At 37.5% G+C, this 20,913-nt stretch overlaps 3 protein-coding genes across 5 annotated transcripts; 1 reads left to right on the top strand and 2 right to left on the bottom strand.

Moving 5' to 3' along the window:
• Positions 1–2,085: 2,085 nt before the first annotated feature.
• LOC128541692 (pleckstrin homology domain-containing family S member 1-like) lies at positions 2,086–4,307 on the bottom strand. 2 transcript variants are annotated; one of them, XM_053512234.1, is made up of 8 exons: positions 4,217–4,307; positions 4,041–4,103; positions 3,850–3,930; positions 3,628–3,749; positions 3,404–3,538; positions 2,652–2,727; positions 2,465–2,521; positions 2,086–2,361 (listed from the first exon to the last, which is right to left on the bottom strand). In XM_053512234.1, exons 3-8 carry the CDS (start codon positions 3,910–3,912, stop codon positions 2,332–2,334), a joined length of 483 nt encoding a protein of 160 aa, XP_053368209.1. In that variant the 5' UTR covers positions 3,913–3,930; positions 4,041–4,103; positions 4,217–4,307; the 3' UTR covers positions 2,086–2,331. The 2 variants fall into 2 exon arrangements, with proteins under 2 accessions (XP_053368209.1, XP_053368208.1); XM_053512233.1 differs by lacking the exons at positions 4,041–4,103; positions 4,217–4,307 and having other exon boundaries at positions 3,850–4,028.
• Positions 4,308–4,979: 672 nt separating this feature from the next.
• Positions 4,980–12,673, bottom strand: LOC128541656 (caspase-7-like). 2 transcript variants are annotated; one of them, XM_053512173.1, is made up of 7 exons: positions 12,582–12,673; positions 12,073–12,198; positions 8,182–8,321; positions 7,922–8,050; positions 7,458–7,633; positions 7,181–7,319; positions 4,980–6,639 (listed from the first exon to the last, which is right to left on the bottom strand). In XM_053512173.1, exons 2-7 carry the CDS (start codon positions 12,186–12,188, stop codon positions 6,413–6,415), a joined length of 927 nt encoding a protein of 308 aa, XP_053368148.1. In that variant the 5' UTR covers positions 12,189–12,198; positions 12,582–12,673; the 3' UTR covers positions 4,980–6,412. The 2 variants fall into 2 exon arrangements, with proteins under 2 accessions (XP_053368148.1, XP_053368149.1); XM_053512174.1 differs by lacking the exons at positions 12,073–12,198; positions 12,582–12,673 and adding an exon at positions 8,861–8,937.
• A 6,237-nt stretch (positions 12,674–18,910) lies between these two features.
• On the top strand, positions 18,911–20,898 carry si:ch211-28p3.4 (zinc-binding protein A33). Its single transcript, XM_053512176.1, has 6 exons — positions 18,911–19,271; positions 19,373–19,468; positions 19,548–19,778; positions 19,869–19,888; positions 20,002–20,144; positions 20,267–20,898. Exons 1-6 carry the CDS (start codon positions 19,254–19,256, stop codon positions 20,842–20,844), a joined length of 1,086 nt encoding a protein of 361 aa, XP_053368151.1. The 5' UTR covers positions 18,911–19,253; the 3' UTR covers positions 20,845–20,898.
• Positions 20,899–20,913: the final 15 nt, after the last annotated feature.

Raw genomic sequence — 20,913 nt, forward strand, 5'->3', positions numbered from 1 at the left:
GAAACAATCAGAGTGCATAACCAAAGAATTTCTGCACAAACTGTCAGAAACAGTCTCAGGGAAGCTTATCTGCATGCTCGTCATCCTCATTGCGGTCTCGACTTGACTCCAGTTCTTCATCGTAACGGATTTTGACAGATTTGTGAACAATATTTGAGAGATATGGTTATTTTATTTATGTAGAAAACGTTTCAGATCTTTGAGTTCATCTCATTAAAAATGGGAGCAAAAACAAAAGTGTTGCGTTTATATTTTTGTTCAGTATATTATAACTGTGAAAATCTTAATCTTTCTTCTGCTCCTGAGCCTCTGATCAGTGTTTACATCTGTTACTCATTAGTGTAGTTGTCCAGGTAGTCCTTTGTGTTTGGACCTGAGTATAATGACATTCTGAGTGTTGCTGATCCACGTCTCCAAATTATGTTACAAAGAGACCTGTAATTTTTGAAAAGTAATATTTAGCTTTAATATCTTGTCTAAAAACCTGTACTTTGACTCTCTACTTTTTAAATAGAGACACGAAATCTTGTGTATCTTGTATTTTAATTTAAACATATGTGTTTATGCACTGCATTACAACTGAGCCACACCCTTTTGGAAAAGACAGAAACAAAACAATTCTATCAGACCATGCAGTTCAAGTTCATAGAAATAACTTCCAGGTAATTATAAATGCACTGACTGGTTAGCACACCAAAGTAATTTAAGGTTACCTGGGCAACGGATCCCACACACTTGGTGTCTATGCTGCAGATTCTTTTAATGTTTTCAAGCTTCTCAAACAAGGGCTCTTGTCAAGTTCTCTCGCTAACTACCAAAAGGGTTGAGAACTTTTACACGTTCGGTTTATGTTTCACGCCAATAACAATGTCGTTTTTATAACAAGCCTATAATAAAAATGTTTTGTCTATTTGCATCAGAGTAGCAATGGCAGCAACTATCTAATCTACCAGAGTAATGAAAGATGCTAACAATGCTAACTGGCATTGTTTTAAATGTGAAAGTCAAAATTTGCTATTAATCTCTGCTAAACTTGCAAAATTACATTATCAACAGCAGCAACTTGAATTGTGTTTAAAAATTAAAATACTTGAATATTACTGTTTAAACAAAACTTCAGTCAGGCAGACATTCAGTAAAATCTGTTTCTTTGTAGAGCACCTCCTCAGTTTTTTGAGGGATGAGCACATGTACTTTTGTGTCCTTCTGTCATCTTTGGCAAGAATCATTCTAATTACTTATTTCACTTACTCTTTATTAAAAGGAATGATAAATTAATATTAATAATATTGACAATAAATAATTTCTTAATTAATTTGTCAATTATAAATAAAGATGATCTACGTGCTTGAGCAAATTTTTTTTTTTTTTTGTGAAAACACAGTTGTATATTTCAATAGGGCATAACCTGGTTTGAATCAGATGTTTTAGTGATGACAATGTTTTTCATATACATTAAAAATATTAACTGGCAATTTCTAGACAGGAAAACACATGACCTAATGCATTATTTTAGCGGCAGACACTGAGACTACTAAAAATGAGACACAATCAATTACAACAAACAACACTTTAATAATTATAATATTTACATGACAATGTTGCTCTTGTCCTTATATGGTTTATTCTAGTTTTTACTTATGCTATCTATGCTATATCAGTTACTTATAGCATACACATGAGCATATATACGAGTTTATTAAATGGTTTCAGAACCTTAGTAGAATACACTTAAATACATATGGATTTTCATAGTCTTACATTGTGAGATTGACTAACAGTTGGTCTCTATTGTCTTTGATTTATGAGTTGCTTATTTATGATTATCACTGCAACATTTTAGTCATGTTAAATTGTTTCAAAATAAGTACACATGGAAATCTTTTGGAACTGTTTTCATCAGCTTGCCTTCATTTTTTATTTTATTTTACTTTTTACTTAACAAAAAAAAGACAAACTAAAACAACAACAATAACAACAACAGCAACAACAACTGTATAAGCACATAACTGAATTAAAATGATTTTGTACTTGCACATGTCTATGTACTTCTGTGGTTTGTTTGTTCATGTTTGTGTGTGTGTGTGTGTGTGTGTGTGTATCTTATTCCAGCTTTTAGAAAAAAAGAAATTGTACATAATCTTGAACCATAATCATCATAAATATTTATTAACAGAATAAACAATTACTTACAATAATTATTTACAAGTAATAATTAGGCAATTATATCAATGCAAATGTAAGGATTAAAAAAAAAAATACCAAGACTAAGATATGTACATTAAAGTACTTATTTTTCATGTTGATCATGTTGATCAGAATGTCATAGTCTTAACTTGCATCCAGTCCCCACTCAACCCTCTATAACCACAATGCAATTGTGTTATTACATCATACTGCATATTTCATACTATTATGGCAGTAACAGTTACAAAGTATTTAAAATAAGGAAGAAGAAACACACCTGGTCTGTCTTTAGTGAGTTTGCAGGGGCACTTATCTCTCTGATTTTCACACTTTCCTAAATTGTGTAAAGGTATTTAGAGACAATAGATATTTGCACAAGATTGCCTCATGTACAGTATTTGTATGGCATAGTGCTACACATATTGATTAACAGATCTGTGTTCTGAGGAGCGGATAAACTCTACCTTAGGATCAAGCAGTTTGTGTGGGCGATTATTCATAGCATGATATAAGACATCAAACCACCTTTCAATCTCAGGACTGAAGAAAAAAAAAAGCATTGTATAAATTTAAATAACAACAACATTGTGGATCAATGTGTCTAGACAACATTCGAATCAATAGAGCCAGCCAATACTCCTGCTATAAAATAATACTTTGGATATCAAAGTCTTCAGAGTTCTATTCGATTAACTTGTCAATCAATTGTCCAGGTTTTTGTCTCAGGATGTTTGTCCACTTTAGTCTTTGGCTTGCTTATTATAGGGACAAACTGGTCAGGCAATAATGTTTTTACATTTTTAAAAAATGTCCAGAATTTTCATTTCTGTAAAGCTGCCTTTGTAACCATGTTCACTGTTAAAAGCACCAAACAAACTAAATTAAACCTATCTTGTTTGTCAATTGACTTTATTCATAGGACTTGTATCATTTAGTCATATAAAATACTCTGGAAAAATATACAGTACAACACCAATACATGCTTGTATACATGTGATGTCAATTATTTATTGAAGGATTTTAAGTCATCTTTATTTGTGCAAGCCATTTCGATCATATTTGATTCAGACTTTTCACAAATGCATAAAGTGAAGCTTACAACCAATCTAACCAATGATTTGGTTATTTCTAAGAATCTAAAGTAAAAAAAAAATAAAAAAAAAAATAAAAAAATATATTTATATATATATATATATATAGCTTGCTTAGCTCATACCTGCTGTCCCCAATGAGAAAAAAGTCTCTGTTATCCACTTTCATAAAAAGAACACAGGATGGAGAGCATCTAAAATTTTCATGGACCCATTTCCACATAGAGTGGTTCTCAGGTTTCAGAAACATCAACGATATCCTGAAAAACAGCAAATGTTTACATATCCTTTCTACTTATTGCTGTTGAGTAATAGTGATTCTTAGACAGTTTGTGAAAGTTGAACGTACTGAGACAGATCGATGACTCCAAGTGGTTCTGTCGTTTTTATTTGTTCATTTTTATAATATTGAAGATGGTATGAAGTACTACTTTTTTTCAGAAGAACAAAATACCTCCGCTTCCATGATTTCTGCAATATTAAAAGTAGAAGGCAAAGAGTTATTACTTAGTACAGATAATTATATAAAGCTTAACACTTTTTTTTCAAGAACTCTGTTGAGAACATTTACCTGTAATCTAAACAGGCTTGGTTGGGGGGACTTGTACAGGTAACCAGCACATAACTCCTCCATAACTTCAGCACATAACTTCTCCTCCATTGTAAGAAATGTTTTATGATGAGAAAGTTTTTTATTTATAGTTAAGTTATCGGTAGTTTGCACTTTCCTGCATTTTAGTCAACACAACATTTTATACTTACATAATGACTTGTCCCGATTCTGTAGAACAATAAGACGCTGCTGTATTTTGTTTATGTGGCTGGCTGTGGAATATCAGGATTAGCAACCATTAAGATTACCAACAAGATTCTGACACTGCAAAAGGTTTCCTGTTATGTTTTTAGCTCCCACAAAAATGGTAAAAATGCTGCTTTACCTGATGCATGTCGTCCTCACTGTTGTGAATATCCACACTCAGAAAGATGCAGAGTAAAACGGATTTGGTTAGATGTTTAAGTTGCACTCTGATGCTGTCAAGAGTGTTATCAAAACCCTGTCACCCAAAGAGTTTTTAAATAACTTCCTTGTATAAAAACTTCCTTGTTTTGTGGGCTGTAAGCCAATGCTGAAATTTTTTCAGTGCTTTACAGGTAGGAAAATCTGTTATGCACACTGGGAACCAGCAGTGTAACAATTCACTGTTAGAGCGTTCAATGTTGTTAACAATGTTCGACCTTTAATGAACCCCTGCCCTAATTTTCATACTGTGAGAACTATTTAGTGTCAACAACCATAAACCTATGGCACGTTTTTTTCCTCACCTTTAAAAAGGATGCAATTCCAACAGCTACAGTAATACAAAAGTCTTAATCACATTAATTAAATGTTTTTTTTATTTGGCGCAAATTTTACCTGAGACTATATTTTAAGCAAAGGGTTGCCACACCAATTATTGACTTGGCTGATTAAATGATTGAAGGCTGTAGGTTATTGGTTACTGATTGGAAGGTCGGGGGTTTAAGTCGTGGCTAAGACGCTTCAGGGGTGCTGTATCCTGACTAACTGTGATATGTGAAAAAAAAGATTTCACTGTAGAGTACATGCGACTAATAATCAATCAGTTGAACTTTTAAAATGTTTCATTTTATTTCAACAACCATGGAGGAGATTCACTTGGTACAGTAGAACATTTCTCTCTACATTTGACAGTTATTAAAACCTCCAACTATTGATAAAGTAGCTGCCTCTTTAAATAATAAATTGACAGAACAAAATATAAAATTAAAATCACAGCTTTCATGTTTTATTTCTTTTAAAGCTTTAGAATAAGTGTTTTTGTGTGTGTTAAGGTATGTGTGTTTATTTATAATAGGAATTACTTTAACAATTTAATATTTTTACTTTAACTCACTCCAAACTCTCTGATAATGTTGAAGGCCACCTCACATGAAGTAAAATATATTTCCTCCTGTGCTATAGTGTGATTTATAGTTTTGCCACAATTTATATACCAAACTTCAAAATTCCAGATGAAATTTTTTTTACATGAGGAACTTCCCCTTTTACTTGATGGTTGTGTAATTAATGTAGATGGTAATTCCCAGTGGGAACATATACAGACAGATGTACTTTTTTCCTGCAGGGCTTAGGGTGAAGGTTTTTGGAACAGAAATAGGTGTACATGCCAGTAAAGTACTGTTTGTTTTCCATGTTGTCAAGAACAGTAAGGACAAAATAATTTATGAATTATATTAACCAATAGCTGCTAAGGATGTGTTTCAGAGTTCCTCTTTCTTGGCACAAGGGACATGCTGGTGCTTTCACATTGCCCTAATAAAAACGGTTGGCCAAATGAGGCAGAACGCCATACACAGACTGAGAATGCGGGAAGTTCACTGTCCATGTGATCTTGCAGTCCATCACAGGTTCCCACCTAGTCCATGCAACTTCTGCCACATTTCCAACATCTGACTTGCATGCAGCAACCCAACATTGGCTCTCACTTCCTTTTGAACCAGATCCTGTCTCTTTGTCCCTCCCTTTGTTGTAATAGGTTGTTATACTGCTGTCTAAACTTGCTTGATCAACTGCCAAAGATCCTACTAATGCTCAGTGATGAAATTCTAACTGGTTCATTGCCTCCAATGCTCACAATTTCCTTAAAGCTCTCACCTTAATGCCTGCCTTGGAGACTTTTAGGTCAGTGGACTCTTTGTATTACAACTCCTTCCTTTGGGTAATCCTAGACTCCGCGCTAAGGCTGCAGAAAAGGGGACTTTTAACCTCTAGTTAAGTTCCAACCACTGACTACTGCAACCTCCTGATAAAACTATATAAAATGTGCAGCCAGTTACACGTTATTAAATGTGTTTTTACAGTGGTAGGCATGATGGATAAATCTTAATTATACTGTAATTTTAAGTTCTTTACTACAAGAGGTGCCATTTTGTTGTGAACATTCTGGCTTTATATAAAAGAGGATAAAAGAAGAAATAAGTAACAGTGATGTTACTAAAAAAAATACTTAAGTGCTTCTACTGTATAGGCTACAGGTACTTTTTAAAATGTCATAAAATCTAACATGAATATTTCACACTGTCAATAGACAAAAAACTTTAAGGTCATATAGTTATCAGTTAAAATAAAGCTCTTTGGTCAGCATAGAGACAACACAGGGAATCTGCTTCTTCTCACTAGAGCGTGGGTCGTCAGACCAAGACTCAAAGTTGGTTGCCACCATGTAGTTGACACGTGTGAGGATCTGCAAGATTTCCAGTTGCTTGCCAAATTCACTGAGAATGTTACAAAGAGCTTGGACGAACCAAGAGCCCTGGCTTGGATTCCTCCATGAGTAGTAACCTGAAAGAGAAACGCACCACTGTATTAGATGGCATCTGATGCACATACTGTAGAGTAAGGTAGCACTAATGAATGGATTTAAATGCATGTTGTAAATTAAAAAAATAAAAACATAAAATGGTTGGAATTGTGAAGGTTTCTATCGGAGGAAAGAACATTTTCTGATGAGATGGAGTTTGTCAATTACCTGAAAAGTTGCATTTTTGTCTTGTTAAAAAGTGAAAAATGAGAGGCCAGTGAACAGGAAAAACCTGTCTCATGGACATTCTACATTACTTGTAACTCCAGATAGGTAAAAAGTACAATGTCATTAAAAATATGTTGGCAAATTGCTGTGGTATGTGGTAGACTAATTATCCCCAACCCCCAATGTTGATTATTTTTCTACAGTATATCAGCAAGCCCTGTCATGTTCTAAATAAAACATAAATAAGCAAACATAAAGACTTCCACTTTTCTGCTATAGCTTTAGGAATATGACACTTAACAAAGAACAACACAATATAAGTATAATACAGTATATTCTGCACGATAACTTTACCTGGAACAGTGGAGTATGCGAACAAGAAGTCTGCCTCCACTGGGATTTTGTGTCTGGGGTTCGCATCTGTTTCTAGACAGTCATCAGGTCTTCCTGAGTCAGTCTGTATACCATCATCAAACTCTGAACCTCGACAGGCCTGTGAGAATAACTCATTAATATCCTCCACAAATGGACAAGAAAGGATTAGCTTGGAAAGTGACCTTGCTGAATAAACAAAATTGTGTGTATGCACATACTGTATCACTTTATGTACTTAGAGTTCCTCTTCTCTTACCTGGATGAAGAAGAGCTTGGGTTTGCCCACAAGGCTCTTGCACATGTCCCCTCTGAAGAGGGAGGTTAGGTTTTTGATGGGCATGGCCATGTCTGTTCCATATATCATGCCCTCCTCTCCATGGCTTAGCAGGATGCAGGCAAAGCAAGAGTTGTTAGTGTGGTCCTCCTTTGACACTGATACACACACACACACACACACACACACACACAAGATGAGGAAAAAGAACAGTTTGTGATTCTAAATCACTAACAACCAGTAGTGATCTACTGCAATTTAAATCATAGATTAGAGCTTTGAAAAAGTACTTTAACCTATAAATACTAAATAACTTAAATAAAAAAATGTGTCACAATGTGTCGCAACAGAATGAGTATTTGTTGTCATGAGGCTTGTACAGGCTTGATATGTATCAATATCATTAAACCATAAACAGCAGTCTGTTGTCTGTCTGTAACACTCACCCTTTTCCAGTATCTCTGTCATTTCGTCACAGGTCTGGTCATTGTGGATGACAACTTCAAACCCCAGGTTTTTAAAGCATTTGGACAGCTCTTCTGCATCTCGATCTGTGCCATTACGTACAGTCATCCCTTAGACCCACACCATGAAATGGCTGTTAGAGGATTTTATGTGTCATGCTGTACTAAATATATTCAGACTGCTATTCATCTAAAAAAATTCCACTTTATTATCAATTGTAAGAAATTAAAAGAAGGCCTACCTGTCTCTCGATTAAAGTTCTTATTGTTAATGATGACACATTTTCCTACTCGCTGGTGGTTCATATTATACTGGAATGTTGGAAAAATGATCCTGTAGTGCTGCTCAGAGGATGATTCCTTTTCATCCTTGATCTTCCTTCTGTGTATGAGAAAACAACAGAACTTTAAAATCCAGGCCAGGCCAAAACAGAAATGTTTTGTAATGGCAAACATGAAGACATTTAACATTCTACAAGACAATCCCAAGGACTATTTCAACGTAAATATGGAGAGCTAACCTTCATCAGCAGTACTCAACCTAATAAAACTATTCAGAAGATTCTGAACACCACAAAATCAGAAAAAAGAAACATAACCATTGTTTATATAATTAATAACAAATAACTACAGTTATTCAAAAAGGGGAATGTCTGTGAATATTAAAGCTTATCAAATATTAACAACCACTAACTGTTTTCCTTTAATCTGGTTTCATTAAAATATTTCCAGATATCCATCTGGCAGGCCCTCTTTGGCCACAGCACACATCATATGAATACATTTTCTAAAAGCGCCTGGTTAGCCCATTAGCGAATAGTCCCCCAACACACAAACCACAAAGTTGCTCCATAGATATTCCATGTGAATCCCTTCACACCCCGACATGATTATTTTCACCTGGCATAAGCCCTAACTTACCTGGGTTCATCATTTAGTACTACGCTACTCTGCATTGAAATTGCCCTCAAAAGTGACCTCTTCTGGTTCAACTTCTTTCCTTGGCACGTGCTGGGTGCTAGGATCCTGACATGCTCTACACTCTATACCAAATTGAGTAATAACTGAGCTGGTCAGGAAAGGCACATGCTACCTGAGTCAGCAGCCACACGATTCCCAGAGCTTTCTACAAACCCATTCAACCATACTGCTGAGGTCACGCAGGGCACCACTGACCCTCTGCTAAATGAAACACAAAGCAGCTATGGGCCTCAAGCTGGTCCATCTACTTCATGTATTGCACCGAGCTAATACCAATCTTTTGGCACTTTACTATCCTTAACATGTTTGCAACATTCAAATGTGATTTGTTTTCAGGCTGATATAATCAGAATCTATTGGGCTGGGTAAAAAATTATTTTTTCAAAAACATGTTGGATGAAATGTTATTTTAGACCGATTCCTAAAATTTAAGTAAGTATAAAGAGCACAAAACACAAGCATTTAATTTCGCAATAAATAAATTCACCATAGATGTACTGTACAGTATGTATAACCACCTACTGGCATACACTGTTCATGTCCTGACAATAAAAATCCCCACCAAATTTATATCACATAGAAATTTAGTTCTTTCTGTAATGGATTGGCACCGTGTTTACCCAACCTTGTGCCCTAATTCTCTTGGGACAGGCTCCAGGTTACCCCACGACCCTGTCCAAAGGATAAAGCGGTATAAATGATATGTGAGTGAGGTAAAAGTGGACTAAAAATATAAATCAGTGATGTGTCGTTATGATAGTCAGCTCTGTGAAAAGTCTCTTTTACATGAGTTATGAGTCGCATAGAATTTTTTTTAATGGATGCTTTAACTTACGCTGTGCAATTAAATCATAACTTCAAATGCTGCTTTTCAGTATGTGAGAAAAATTGCAGTTAATTTATACTGTATATGCTAAAATTCTTATTATATTTAGAGAGATACTTTATTTTTAACAACAAGGGTCCATGGCAACACAGACAACATCAAACAATATTAACAACCCCACACAAAAAATGGCTTTCATAATGAAATTTTAAATAAATAAATCAGTGAATTTATGCATTCCTCGGGACAGCATAAAAAGTAGAAATATTGTTAGACACAAACATATGAGTTACACTTGCATCATTATATGCCACCTGCAGCTTTTTCATGTTTGCTTTTCTGTTGCTTCCCCACACAAGGGCTGTATAAAGTGGAGTACAGTAAGCTTTAAATAGGGTTATTTTCACACAATCTGTATACATGAAATTTGCAAACAAGCATTTTAGCCTGTGGATATAATATATAACACTGATCATCATAATTTAGATCACTTCTAATAATGTGACCTAAGTATCTAAATCTGTTTACTGCTTCAAAAACACTTGATCTGTCAAAATAAACCAGACATTGGTTTTGCTTCTCATCTTCCTTATTTCTAGCACAAATGACAACACTTTTTAGGACTGAATTTAACCTCATACTGCAGACTTGAACAGACAAAGTCTGAACAGACTTTGAATAATTGCTATAAGCCAGCACTATAAGAGACAAACAACATTAATGATTAATGGTTGGAGAGAAGGGACACCTCTTTAGTCTGAGTCTATAGAAAGTTCCTGCATTGTGGAAAACTTTATGCATTGTATCAGTCCTCGAAATACCTCGTCCCTGTGTGAGAATGACAACAGGCCTTTCGCTTTGACATCGCATTTCATTAAGGTGTTTGAGAGATTGATCCTGAATACATTTAGTCCCCTGGTAGACCCTCTTGAGGGGGAGAACATGCAAACTTCAGGCACACAGGCACTGAAGGTGCGAGGCAAAACTTTATCATACATCATATATAAATCACTCGTATGACTATTACTCTCATATCTAATGTATGATGCGAAAGGCATCAGATAGTATCTCGCCACTATAACACCTCACGAGGGGCAGATGTGATGTGATTAACTCTTTTACTCTGAAAAGAGGAAAGAAGAGGGCAGTGCATGTGCTTGTGCAACTGGTGGTTGTGCTTGTGAAAAGAAGAAAAGGGCAGTGCTTGTGAAAAGAAGAGAAGGGCAGTGCATGTGCTTGTGAAAGAAGAGAAGGGCAGTGCATGTGCTTGTGCAACTGGTGGTTGTGGGGGTGGGGGGGGCTTTATTCATTTATATTTAAAAACAATATTACCCACAAATTGTGCAGAGATTCCTTGGGCTTTATTAATCTTAATATATATATACACTGTATATAATGAATATATATTTATTTACGAAAATATAAATAACATCTCCTAAAAACACATTGCTTGGGCTTATATATCTGTCAATACATGGCTGCAAGATTCGATCCGTTTCTTGAACCGCCAAACGCAGCGAGGTTTCAAACGGCATTCATGACGTCAGTCGCAGTAAACAATACAACCCCTAAAACGCGCTTCATTAATTAGTTCCTGGATTTCTCGACACCTCGAAACATCGGCACAGCACGTCTCATACCATCACTACCGGTAAGGTATCAGGGCCAAAGACAAAGCGCGCAGAAAGTTCGAGAGAGAGAGACGCATCAGTTTAAGCACTCTCAGGTTAAGTATTGTAGCGGAAAGGATGGTGGAGAGACGAGTGAGCTTATTTGCTACCCAATGCAATGGCTGGGAGTACTTTATTAAGCACACAGCATGTAAGGTATGAGCAGCACCTTCACTCAGGAGCCTACATCCAATTCACCACTAGCTTGAACTGGAGCACATTTCACACGTCACACACCCCTCACACAAACAGGGCCGAAGCCACCAACCCAAACACCTTTCCCCAACATGGTGAACACACACCGACATCCCCGCAAGGCATGCTGGTCGTCAGCCGCCGCCCCGCCCACGCCACAGTATAAAGTAAAAAAACAAAAAAACTCTCCCTCATAAATCCTCAGTAAGGTTTCATTCACCCCCTCTGAAGCCCTCCGTCAAGGCTCTTTTAAACACTATATACACCACATATAGCACCACATTCTATCTACACATATTTATCATTATGATTTATGCATTAGTCCATGTAACCTGATTCTGTCTCACTTATAGTTTCCATTTCTTTTGTTCTCGTATTTCCCAAGAAAAAGGAGCAACTTATAAATGAGAAAGGTGGTTAAAAACTGATCCGAGTCACTTTTACCCCCCAGGCAGACTCACCTTCCGAAGAACGAAAATCTTGCTTTCCGATCAGGTTTAGCATCTGTTTGATCCGCAGTACCGCATTCCTCTTCCTCAGAGTCTCCAGTCTTAGCACGACAACTTTCCTCATCCATTATGTGACTACTGTAGCACAGAAACACAGGGGTTATGATCATGTTAAAAATCTGATACTAATCTCATATCGGGGTGTGTTTATGGTCTATCACTGAATTTATCATCCTATTTTAATATCAGATGGTGCAGATTTAAGCGCCTTATAAATATCTTAGGTCAAACTGGCCTGTCATATTAATTCTGAGATTTTTTAAGTTTAACTGTGGTTTCTGTGGCGCATCTGTCTCAGATGTTAGATGTTTTCAACACCTCGCCTCAGTGTGACATTTTGTTATGATTACTTTTTGTTGTTTTAAAAACACTCTTAAACTCAAACTTATTTTCAATTTATCCACGTTGGTAACTAGTTAGACTAAATATTAAATAAAAATAGTAGAGGAATGAAGACTTACTTTTCCTGATTTCAGATTAACTCCAAATATTTTTACACAGGTTCGCTTGATGAGAATGAAAGTGAAAGAAAGCCACAAAGCCAAAATTTCGAAAGTACACTGGTACAACTGTAGTAGGCAACACAAGTTAGTCACATCCTTGTTTGGGGATTATTGTTTAAAGAAACAGGAACATGTTGGACAACTTAGCAAGATACCATGAAAACACTACATACCAAATTACCTGACTTTTGTCAGTACTTAATTGGTTGAAATATTCTTGGCTTTTTTTTTTTTTTACATATAATTTTTGAATCTTAATGAATATTTTTATCCTTACTGGCCACATTATGTACATGCAGATCTTTTCTCCAAGTATTCCTTTCATACGTACTGTGAGTGTACAGTGTAGATACAGTACAATGACTGACTGTAGCCCTGGGACTACAATACGTATTTGACAATTATTTCATTAAGTATCTGACACTAATTCACTGTGCACATGGTGTTGTTATAAATATATTAATTGTTAAAAACATTCAGGGCAGCATGGTAGTTTAATTGTTATCACTATCGCCTCAAAAACATTAAACAGGGATTCAGGTTTGATTCCATTGGTGCTGTGTCCATGGTGTTTGTATGTTCTCCTTGTGCTTGTTGGGTTTCCACCCACAGTCCAAAGACATGAAGGTTAGGTTAATTGGCGCTCCCAAATTGCCCGTAGTGTGTGAATAGACGTGTGAGTGTGTGTATGTGTGTGCTCTGCGATGGATTGGCACCCTGTCCAGGGTGTACCCTGCCTTATGCCCCAAGCCTCCTGGGATAGGCTCCAGGCCCCCCGCAACCCTGAATACAGAATAAAGCAGTACAGAAGATGAGTGAGTGAGTGAGTGAGTGTTAAAAACATTTAGGGCAGCATGCTGGTTGAATGGTTATCACAATCCCCTTGCACTCCAGGGATTCAGGTTTGATTCCTGCCTTGGTGCTGTGTTGCTGGTGCTAGTTGACGTTCCTAAATTGCCCATAGTGTGTGAATTAGTGTGTGTGTATTTGTTTGGGCCCTGCGATGTGATTGGCATCACAAATCATGGCATAAGTCTCCTGGGATATCCTTCAGACCCTCTGCAACCCTGTATAGACAAAAAGTGAGATGTGACGATAAGTGAGATGTAAAAACATCTTAAAATCCCCCTGTTGGAAAAAAAACAACTATAGTCTTTAACTATAAACCTATCGTTTCAACTTTGTTCCAAACCATAAACATGAAGTATAATCCACCACTTAAATAATAATCAGGTCACTGCCAGTCCTGTAAGCTTTTAGGTCCATGGTAATTTCTGCCTACACACAGGTGATTGACGGTCAGTAATTCCACTTACAAAGTTACATTACACTATGTATAACTGATAAACTCTCAAATAGGTTTAAGCACAAGAATGAAATATAGACTCCTGTGTATTGTACATTCAGTTTAAGATCATGACCGTAAGGTTATATGGGCCACAGGCTTGTGAATATTTAATAGACTCAGTGTGTAGTACTCACAAGGAGAAGGAGAGTAATAATCACATCTCAGTTTCACTCAATTATTTTCAGTCTTTCCATTTTAATTCAGGGATTTCAATCTAGAAGCCTCATGACTAAAACATAATCGCAAATGCTACAGACTCAATGAGTTGGAGAGTGCTGTAAATGTACGCAATCTGAATGTGATCAGTGTCCACATTTTAATACATTTTAATTGGTACACGATGTATCCGTGCGCTTGCTATACCATACTGAATGTGTACCAGATGGTAGGGGACCACTAAGGCTATTAAGACTTGTCAAGTTAAGGTTGTGTAGAGCAGGGCCTCTCAGTAAGGCCCCTCCCAGAGTAAATCTGTGACACATTCTTACAGTTAATACACATATTTATTTTATGAGTTTTTAATTCCTGAAAATTTTACCTGCAAATAGGCAGTAATCAATATTAATACCTTATTACATTGACCTTTTACTTGCATTGGATCCAGAGCCTACTCAAGCTTACTGGATCATTGGATTACACCAGTTTATTGAAACTCACTAGTTAATTGAAATTTACTATGCACACACATTCACACACATTTAGAGACAAAATATGTGGGACACATGAGGAATATCCACACAGACAGTAACCTAAGTTAGGATTCTGAAAAAAATTCTGAGAATTAACAACAATTTCTAAGACCATCTTAAATGTGCATTCAGCAAGCAAAGTGTGACTTTGTTCCTCTGTTTTTGAGGAAAAGGTACAGATGTAGAGGCCACTGTGAGCAAGTTTCAGAAATGCACAAAAAACCTGGTGTTTGTTTAGATTAATACATCTCTTTCTCTCCCTTTCCAACAAACTTGACATGTGCTTGACAACTTGACCAGTCCATAGTCAGAGCTGACCTGGAGAAGATGTCTAAAGTAGTAAATGTCTAAAGTAGTAAATCTTGTCCAGCAGATTGATCTAGAGTTAAGCATTTAACTGTGTGGTGGGCATAGAGTCCCTGAATTATCGAGCTTTTGGATTTGTAGATTTAATAATCCTTTTTAAAACATTTTTGCAGTCATACATAAGACTGAGGAGCAAAAATAAAAAAAGCTATTAAAACCTTTAATAGAAAAATTATTAATTACCTCATTATATATCTACTGAATTATACTTAATAATCTAATGATTTATTTTAATGTGAATGGAAATCACAAGAAATTTAGGGCACATCCTGGATTGGGTGCCAATTCAAATCCAGGGTACACAAACACACACTATAAATGCTAATTAGCCTACCCTGGGTGCCTTTGGGAGGAAACCAAAGTCTTTGGAAAACCCAATTGCACAGGTAGAACATGCAAACTCCATACAGTATAAGCTGGGACTCAAACACTTAACCCTGAAGGTGCGAGGCCACTGTGCTAACCACTACGTCTGTATACTCAACCCTGTATACTGGACCCTGTACTATATACAGGATCAAGTGGAAAAGAGGATGAGTGAGTGAGTATGGAAAAATAGATTATATTAAGTGACAAAATTATATTAGGAAACAAAACCTTGGAAGCAACAACACCTACATGGCAAATGGATACATCAAATGAATGCCTGCATTTTGTGGTGGAGGGTGTGCACTTCAAATAGGAAGCAGCCAGCTGTGTCAAATTAGTCTCTTCAAATCCATCAAAGCTGCTGGATGAGGTGGGATGGCCGAAGTTGGGTAGTAACAAATGACATTTATTCCGTTACATTTACTTGGGTAACTTTTTGAAAAATATTTACTTCTATGTGTAGTTTTATTACATCATACTTTTTACTTTTACTTGAGTAGATTTGTGAAGAAGAAACCCTACTCTTACTCCGCTACATTCAGTTACACTCGACTTGTTACTTTTATAACCATTTATTCTACACATTAGATATTCTTTATTTTGCCAGAGAATTACAGCCGATGGATCTATCACATTACTGTGTTTCATCAATCAGGGACAGTGGACCAAGCTCTCACTTCTGAATTCATATTTGATGAAAATAGCCAGGGATTGGCAAATGCATGTCAATCTACAGTGGTTGGACAATGAAACTGAAACGCCTGGTTTTAGACTACAATAATTCATTAGTATGGTGTAGGGCCTCCTTTTGCAGCCAGTACACCATCAATTCATCTTGGGAATGAAAAATACAAGTCCTGCACAGTGGCCAGAAGGATTTTGAGCCATTCTTCTTGCAGAATAGTGGCAAGGTCACTACGTGATGCTGGTGGAGGAAAACATTTCTTGACCCGCTTCTCCAAAACACCCCAAAGTGGCTCAATAATATTTAGATCTGGTGACTGTGCAGGTCATGGGAGATGTTCAACTTCACTTTCATGTTCATCAAACCACTCTGTTACCAGTCTTGCTGGGTGTATTGGTACATTATCATCCTGATACATGGCACCGCTTTCAGGATACAATGTTTGAATCATTGGGTGCACATGGTCCTCCAGAATGGTTTGGTAGTCCTTGGCAGAGACGTGTCCATCTAGCACAAGTATTGGGCCTAGGGCTGCTGAAGGGAATGGCATAATATTGCAGCCCAAAATATTACTGATCTACCCCCATGCTTCACTCAGGGCATGCAACAGTCTTGGTGGTACGTTCCTTTGCGGCTTCTCCACACTGTAACTCTCCCAGATGTGGGAAAGAGAATGAAGGTGGACTCATACATGTCAGAGAACAATACATGTTACACTTAGTCCACAGCCCAAGAATTTTGCTGCTGGCATCATTGAAACCGAGGGTTTGCCATTGGCCCGAGTGACCAAAGGTTCGGCTATAGCAGCCTGGCCATATACATTGACCTTGTGGAGCTCCCCACAAAGTTTTTAGTGGAAACAGGAGAGTTGAGGTAAACATTTAATTCAGCTGTGTTTTTTTGTTTTTTTGGATACAATCCGGGTTAGCACCTGGACATCCCTTTCAGACAGGTTCCTCTTGCGTCCACAGTTACTCCTGTTTTATGTGGTTCGTCCTTTTTTATGGTATACTGACATTACCCTGAATACCGTGGCTCTTGATACATCACAAGGACTTGCTGCCTTGGTCACAGATGCACCAGCAAGACGCACACCAACAATTTGTCCTCTTTTGAACTCTGATATGTCACCCATAGTGTTTTGTTTATTGCGATATTTTAAGCAAAACTGTGCTTCTAATTAAACTTTCACACTCCCTTAGTGGTGAAATGTGCATTCAATGAAGATTGGCCACCAGGCTGGTCAAATTTAGCCATGAAACCTGATTCATGCCCATAATTGATCTTCCGGTCCACTATTTTCACATCTACACTGATGTTGAGCTGATGGTCCCGTAGGAGGATGGCGTCGATGAAGCACATGGACAGAAAAGATGTGCCACATTAACACTTGAGGAAGAGATGGTGCATTCAGTGGAGCTGGCTTGCAGGGACTTTGTAGCCAGTTCTACTACAAGGCTGCTAAAGGAAGTTTGTACAAGATGGCAGGCCCAACGAAATGCAATTAAGGAACTTGGAACTGTACCTGAAAGGAGCAGTCACTGACTGTGGTTGTTGAGAGGGAGACAGTGTGGGCTGCCAGCTGACCACTGACCACATCACAAAAGACACATCCAAGTCTGATCAGCCTGTGGTGGGCTAATGGTCTTGTGATTTAAGGTTGAAACACCCAGTAACTGAAGATATTTCTCAGTGGTGGTCATCACTAAGTGGTCATCATCAAAGACATCTATAACCCCATTTAAGGCAAGTCCTGTGCTTATATGTCAGTTTTCTTATAAGCAAACTCGGAAATGAAAACAACAACATTGTCTCTCTTCCAAATGAAAACAACAGCAACAACATGTTCACATATTTAATGTGATCTTGTAATCTTGTAATTGTCATAACTTACTAACTAACTAACTAACTAACTAACTGTCAGGAACAGATATGGAGACAAAAGTGCAGACTGACAAAACATTAATGAAAAAAAATTCAGATTTAAAACCCAAACATGTGCACCAGAGTCAAAATCATAAAATCAAAAAATGAGCAGAGGTCATGTGATCAGCAAACTATACAATTTAGGGCAGGACAGATGCATGAAAAAGAATCAGAATCAGGATAAAAGAGGAGAGAAATCAGCGTATCAAGGCTCTGTATCTTTAGATTAGTACTAAAGATAAAGAGTGTAACCCTTCACAAAGGGTTAGTGTACAAAGAGTCCTTATATACCATGTATGTTGTGTTTGTGTGTTTAGTAATCTAGTGAACTTGAGTGAGGATCCTAGGAGATGGAGTTATCGGGAGATACCCAAACTTAATACCGAACTAAACCGTTAAAAAAGCCAAAGCATTTAATTTTACATGTGTGGGTTAAGGTCAGAAACTGTGAGGGACACATAAGTGTTACCATTCACCTCTTTGACCTTTAATGGACCCCTGCCTAAAATTTCAGGACATTTAATAAATGTCTATTGTCAGTCAAACAGACTTAAACCTGGTGAAACACATCAGTTTAGTAGTAGTTGAACTCTATCACAATGCTGCCTTTATTTCTGGACTTCTGCTGCTACCTCTTACTTGCTTCTCTTCCTCCTTTTATGTACACATTGCATTCCTGTCATTTGTGTATGCCATTGACAAAGAGCTCTGAATGTCATTTAGTCAAAGACTATTTTTGGAAAAACCAGAACTATGGCTGTTGACTGACAAACTCGCTGTCACTGCAGACAAAAACAAAAGCCACCCAGCCCCCGCCACACACACACACACACACACACACCTACACACACACACACACACACACACACACTTTATTTATCCACACAGTCTCAAAGACCTTTGGCATATACAGTATGGTAGATATAAATAGAGCTGTTTATCTGATGGCCACTTATTTAAAGCAGAACATCAAACAGCAATGTTCAGAGTGACTTCTTTTCCCTACAACACCTAAAAGGACTATGTAAGCAGATTTACAGATCCCAGTGACAGAAATGAAATGTTTCCTAGGGCACAAGGACAGTGGATGCCATAATGGACAAAACAAAAACCAACCCCCTGCCCTCCCTGTGCCAGCAATGGAATATAAAAGCTTGAGGCTGGGGGCTTGTGATGAGGAATCCTTTGCTGGGAGAGTGGAAACAGATAACGTTAGACCAGATTGTTGCTGACAATTCCTTCTGGATATGAAGTCTCAATCTCAGGTAAAAGTCCCACCTGTGTGTTCATTCAAAATTATTAATTCTGAATGGAACCAGTTCCAGTGCATGGTGATACTTCAGTATCTTTACATGTTTCATTTTAGGACACTCCTTTAAACCAACAGAAGCATTTGAAAAAGCAAAGGGATATTCTTGCTTACCAGATTAAAAAACTGTCGGCAAAGCAAAAACAGTTCACTGTAAGTCATATATTCTTTTTTAATGTAAATACTGCTCTATGTTCAACAAAAAGAAAATTCCGACATTATCCTTTTTCAGGAGAAAACAGCTGAACTGAAAGAAAAAATAAAAAAGAAGTACGATGAAATGAAGCGAGTGTTGGATGAGGACTTACGGATCACCATGTGCCAGCTAGACATGGAGCAGGAGGCTATCAAGAGGTCCACTGAAGAGAACATAGAAAGGTGCTTCCTACTAATGCAGGACCTGGAGCAACAGCTGTCTGAGACTGTCAGACATTTGGACCAAGATGAAGCAAACTTGGACCAGGTACGACCTGAAAAATGGACAGACTAAAACTTTTAAAATGTAACTTTTTGTTTGCTCCAGTGAGTATACTCTTGATCTTTTTTCATGCAGATTTCAGAGACAGATAAACAGTAAGTACACAGTTGACTTGGCATAACTAAATCTATTCATATGATGACAGTGCTAAAGAATTTTCGTGCTAATCCCTTTATCTTTTTCATTTTCTCAATCTGTTCGCTTGTAGGATAATGGAAACTCTAAAGATGATAGATCCAGAGCATATCCAAATGGATGAATTTAAGAACAAGCAGCTGCTAAGTTTAACTCTTAATTTACTGCTGTTCATCCGCTCACAGGTTCCTGTTACCAAGAAACTATTCCAGAGCTGTACGTCTCCCGTCAATCACTTATTCCTCCTCAAACTATTCAAAGTGTGTTCTTTCACATCGCAGCTATGTAGGTTTATATATAATAGGACGTTGTTTTGTTGTCTTGTCTTTCTGTCTCAGATGCCCAAGAGGTAATTCTAAACCCTGAGTCTGCTCATCCAAAACTAATAATTTCCCCAGCAGGAGACTCTGTTACATACACAGACACTTGGCAGGAAGTTCCAGAAAACCTTTCCCGCTTTGACACCACACTGAACGTAATAAGCCTAGAGGGTTTCAAAGAAGGCCGCAGTTACTGGGAGGTGCAGGTCAGTGGAAAAACCTACTGGGAGCTGGGACTCACCTATCCCATCATCCCCAGGAAAGGTCATGAGGAGCAGTGCTGGCTGGGGCGTGGACCCGAGTCCTGGTGTGTGGAATACTTTAATGGTGACTACACAGCTTGGCACAATGGGGTCCCCCATGAGCTCACTCATTTAAATGGAAGACAATTCCAAAGGATTGGGGTCTTCTCCAGCTCCTGTGCAGGCCTTATGTGTTTCCTTGGCTCAGACACCATGACCCCACTTTACAGCTTTTGTGTAGGAACATTTACAGATGCACTTCATCAAGCTGTCTGTCCTGGCCATGACAACCAGGGAACCAACTGGAAACCACTGTTGATTTGTGATGCCTCCAGGTCTCCGCCCACTTTGTGATATATAAAAACTGGGAAATGTCAACGCTCAAAAAAATTAACTCAATAACAATAAGCAGCCTTATAACAT

The sequence above is a fragment of the Clarias gariepinus genome, chromosome 14 (genome assembly GCF_024256425.1).
Source record: "Clarias gariepinus isolate MV-2021 ecotype Netherlands chromosome 14, CGAR_prim_01v2, whole genome shotgun sequence".
Classification (NCBI taxonomy): domain Eukaryota; kingdom Metazoa; phylum Chordata; class Actinopteri; order Siluriformes; family Clariidae; genus Clarias; species Clarias gariepinus.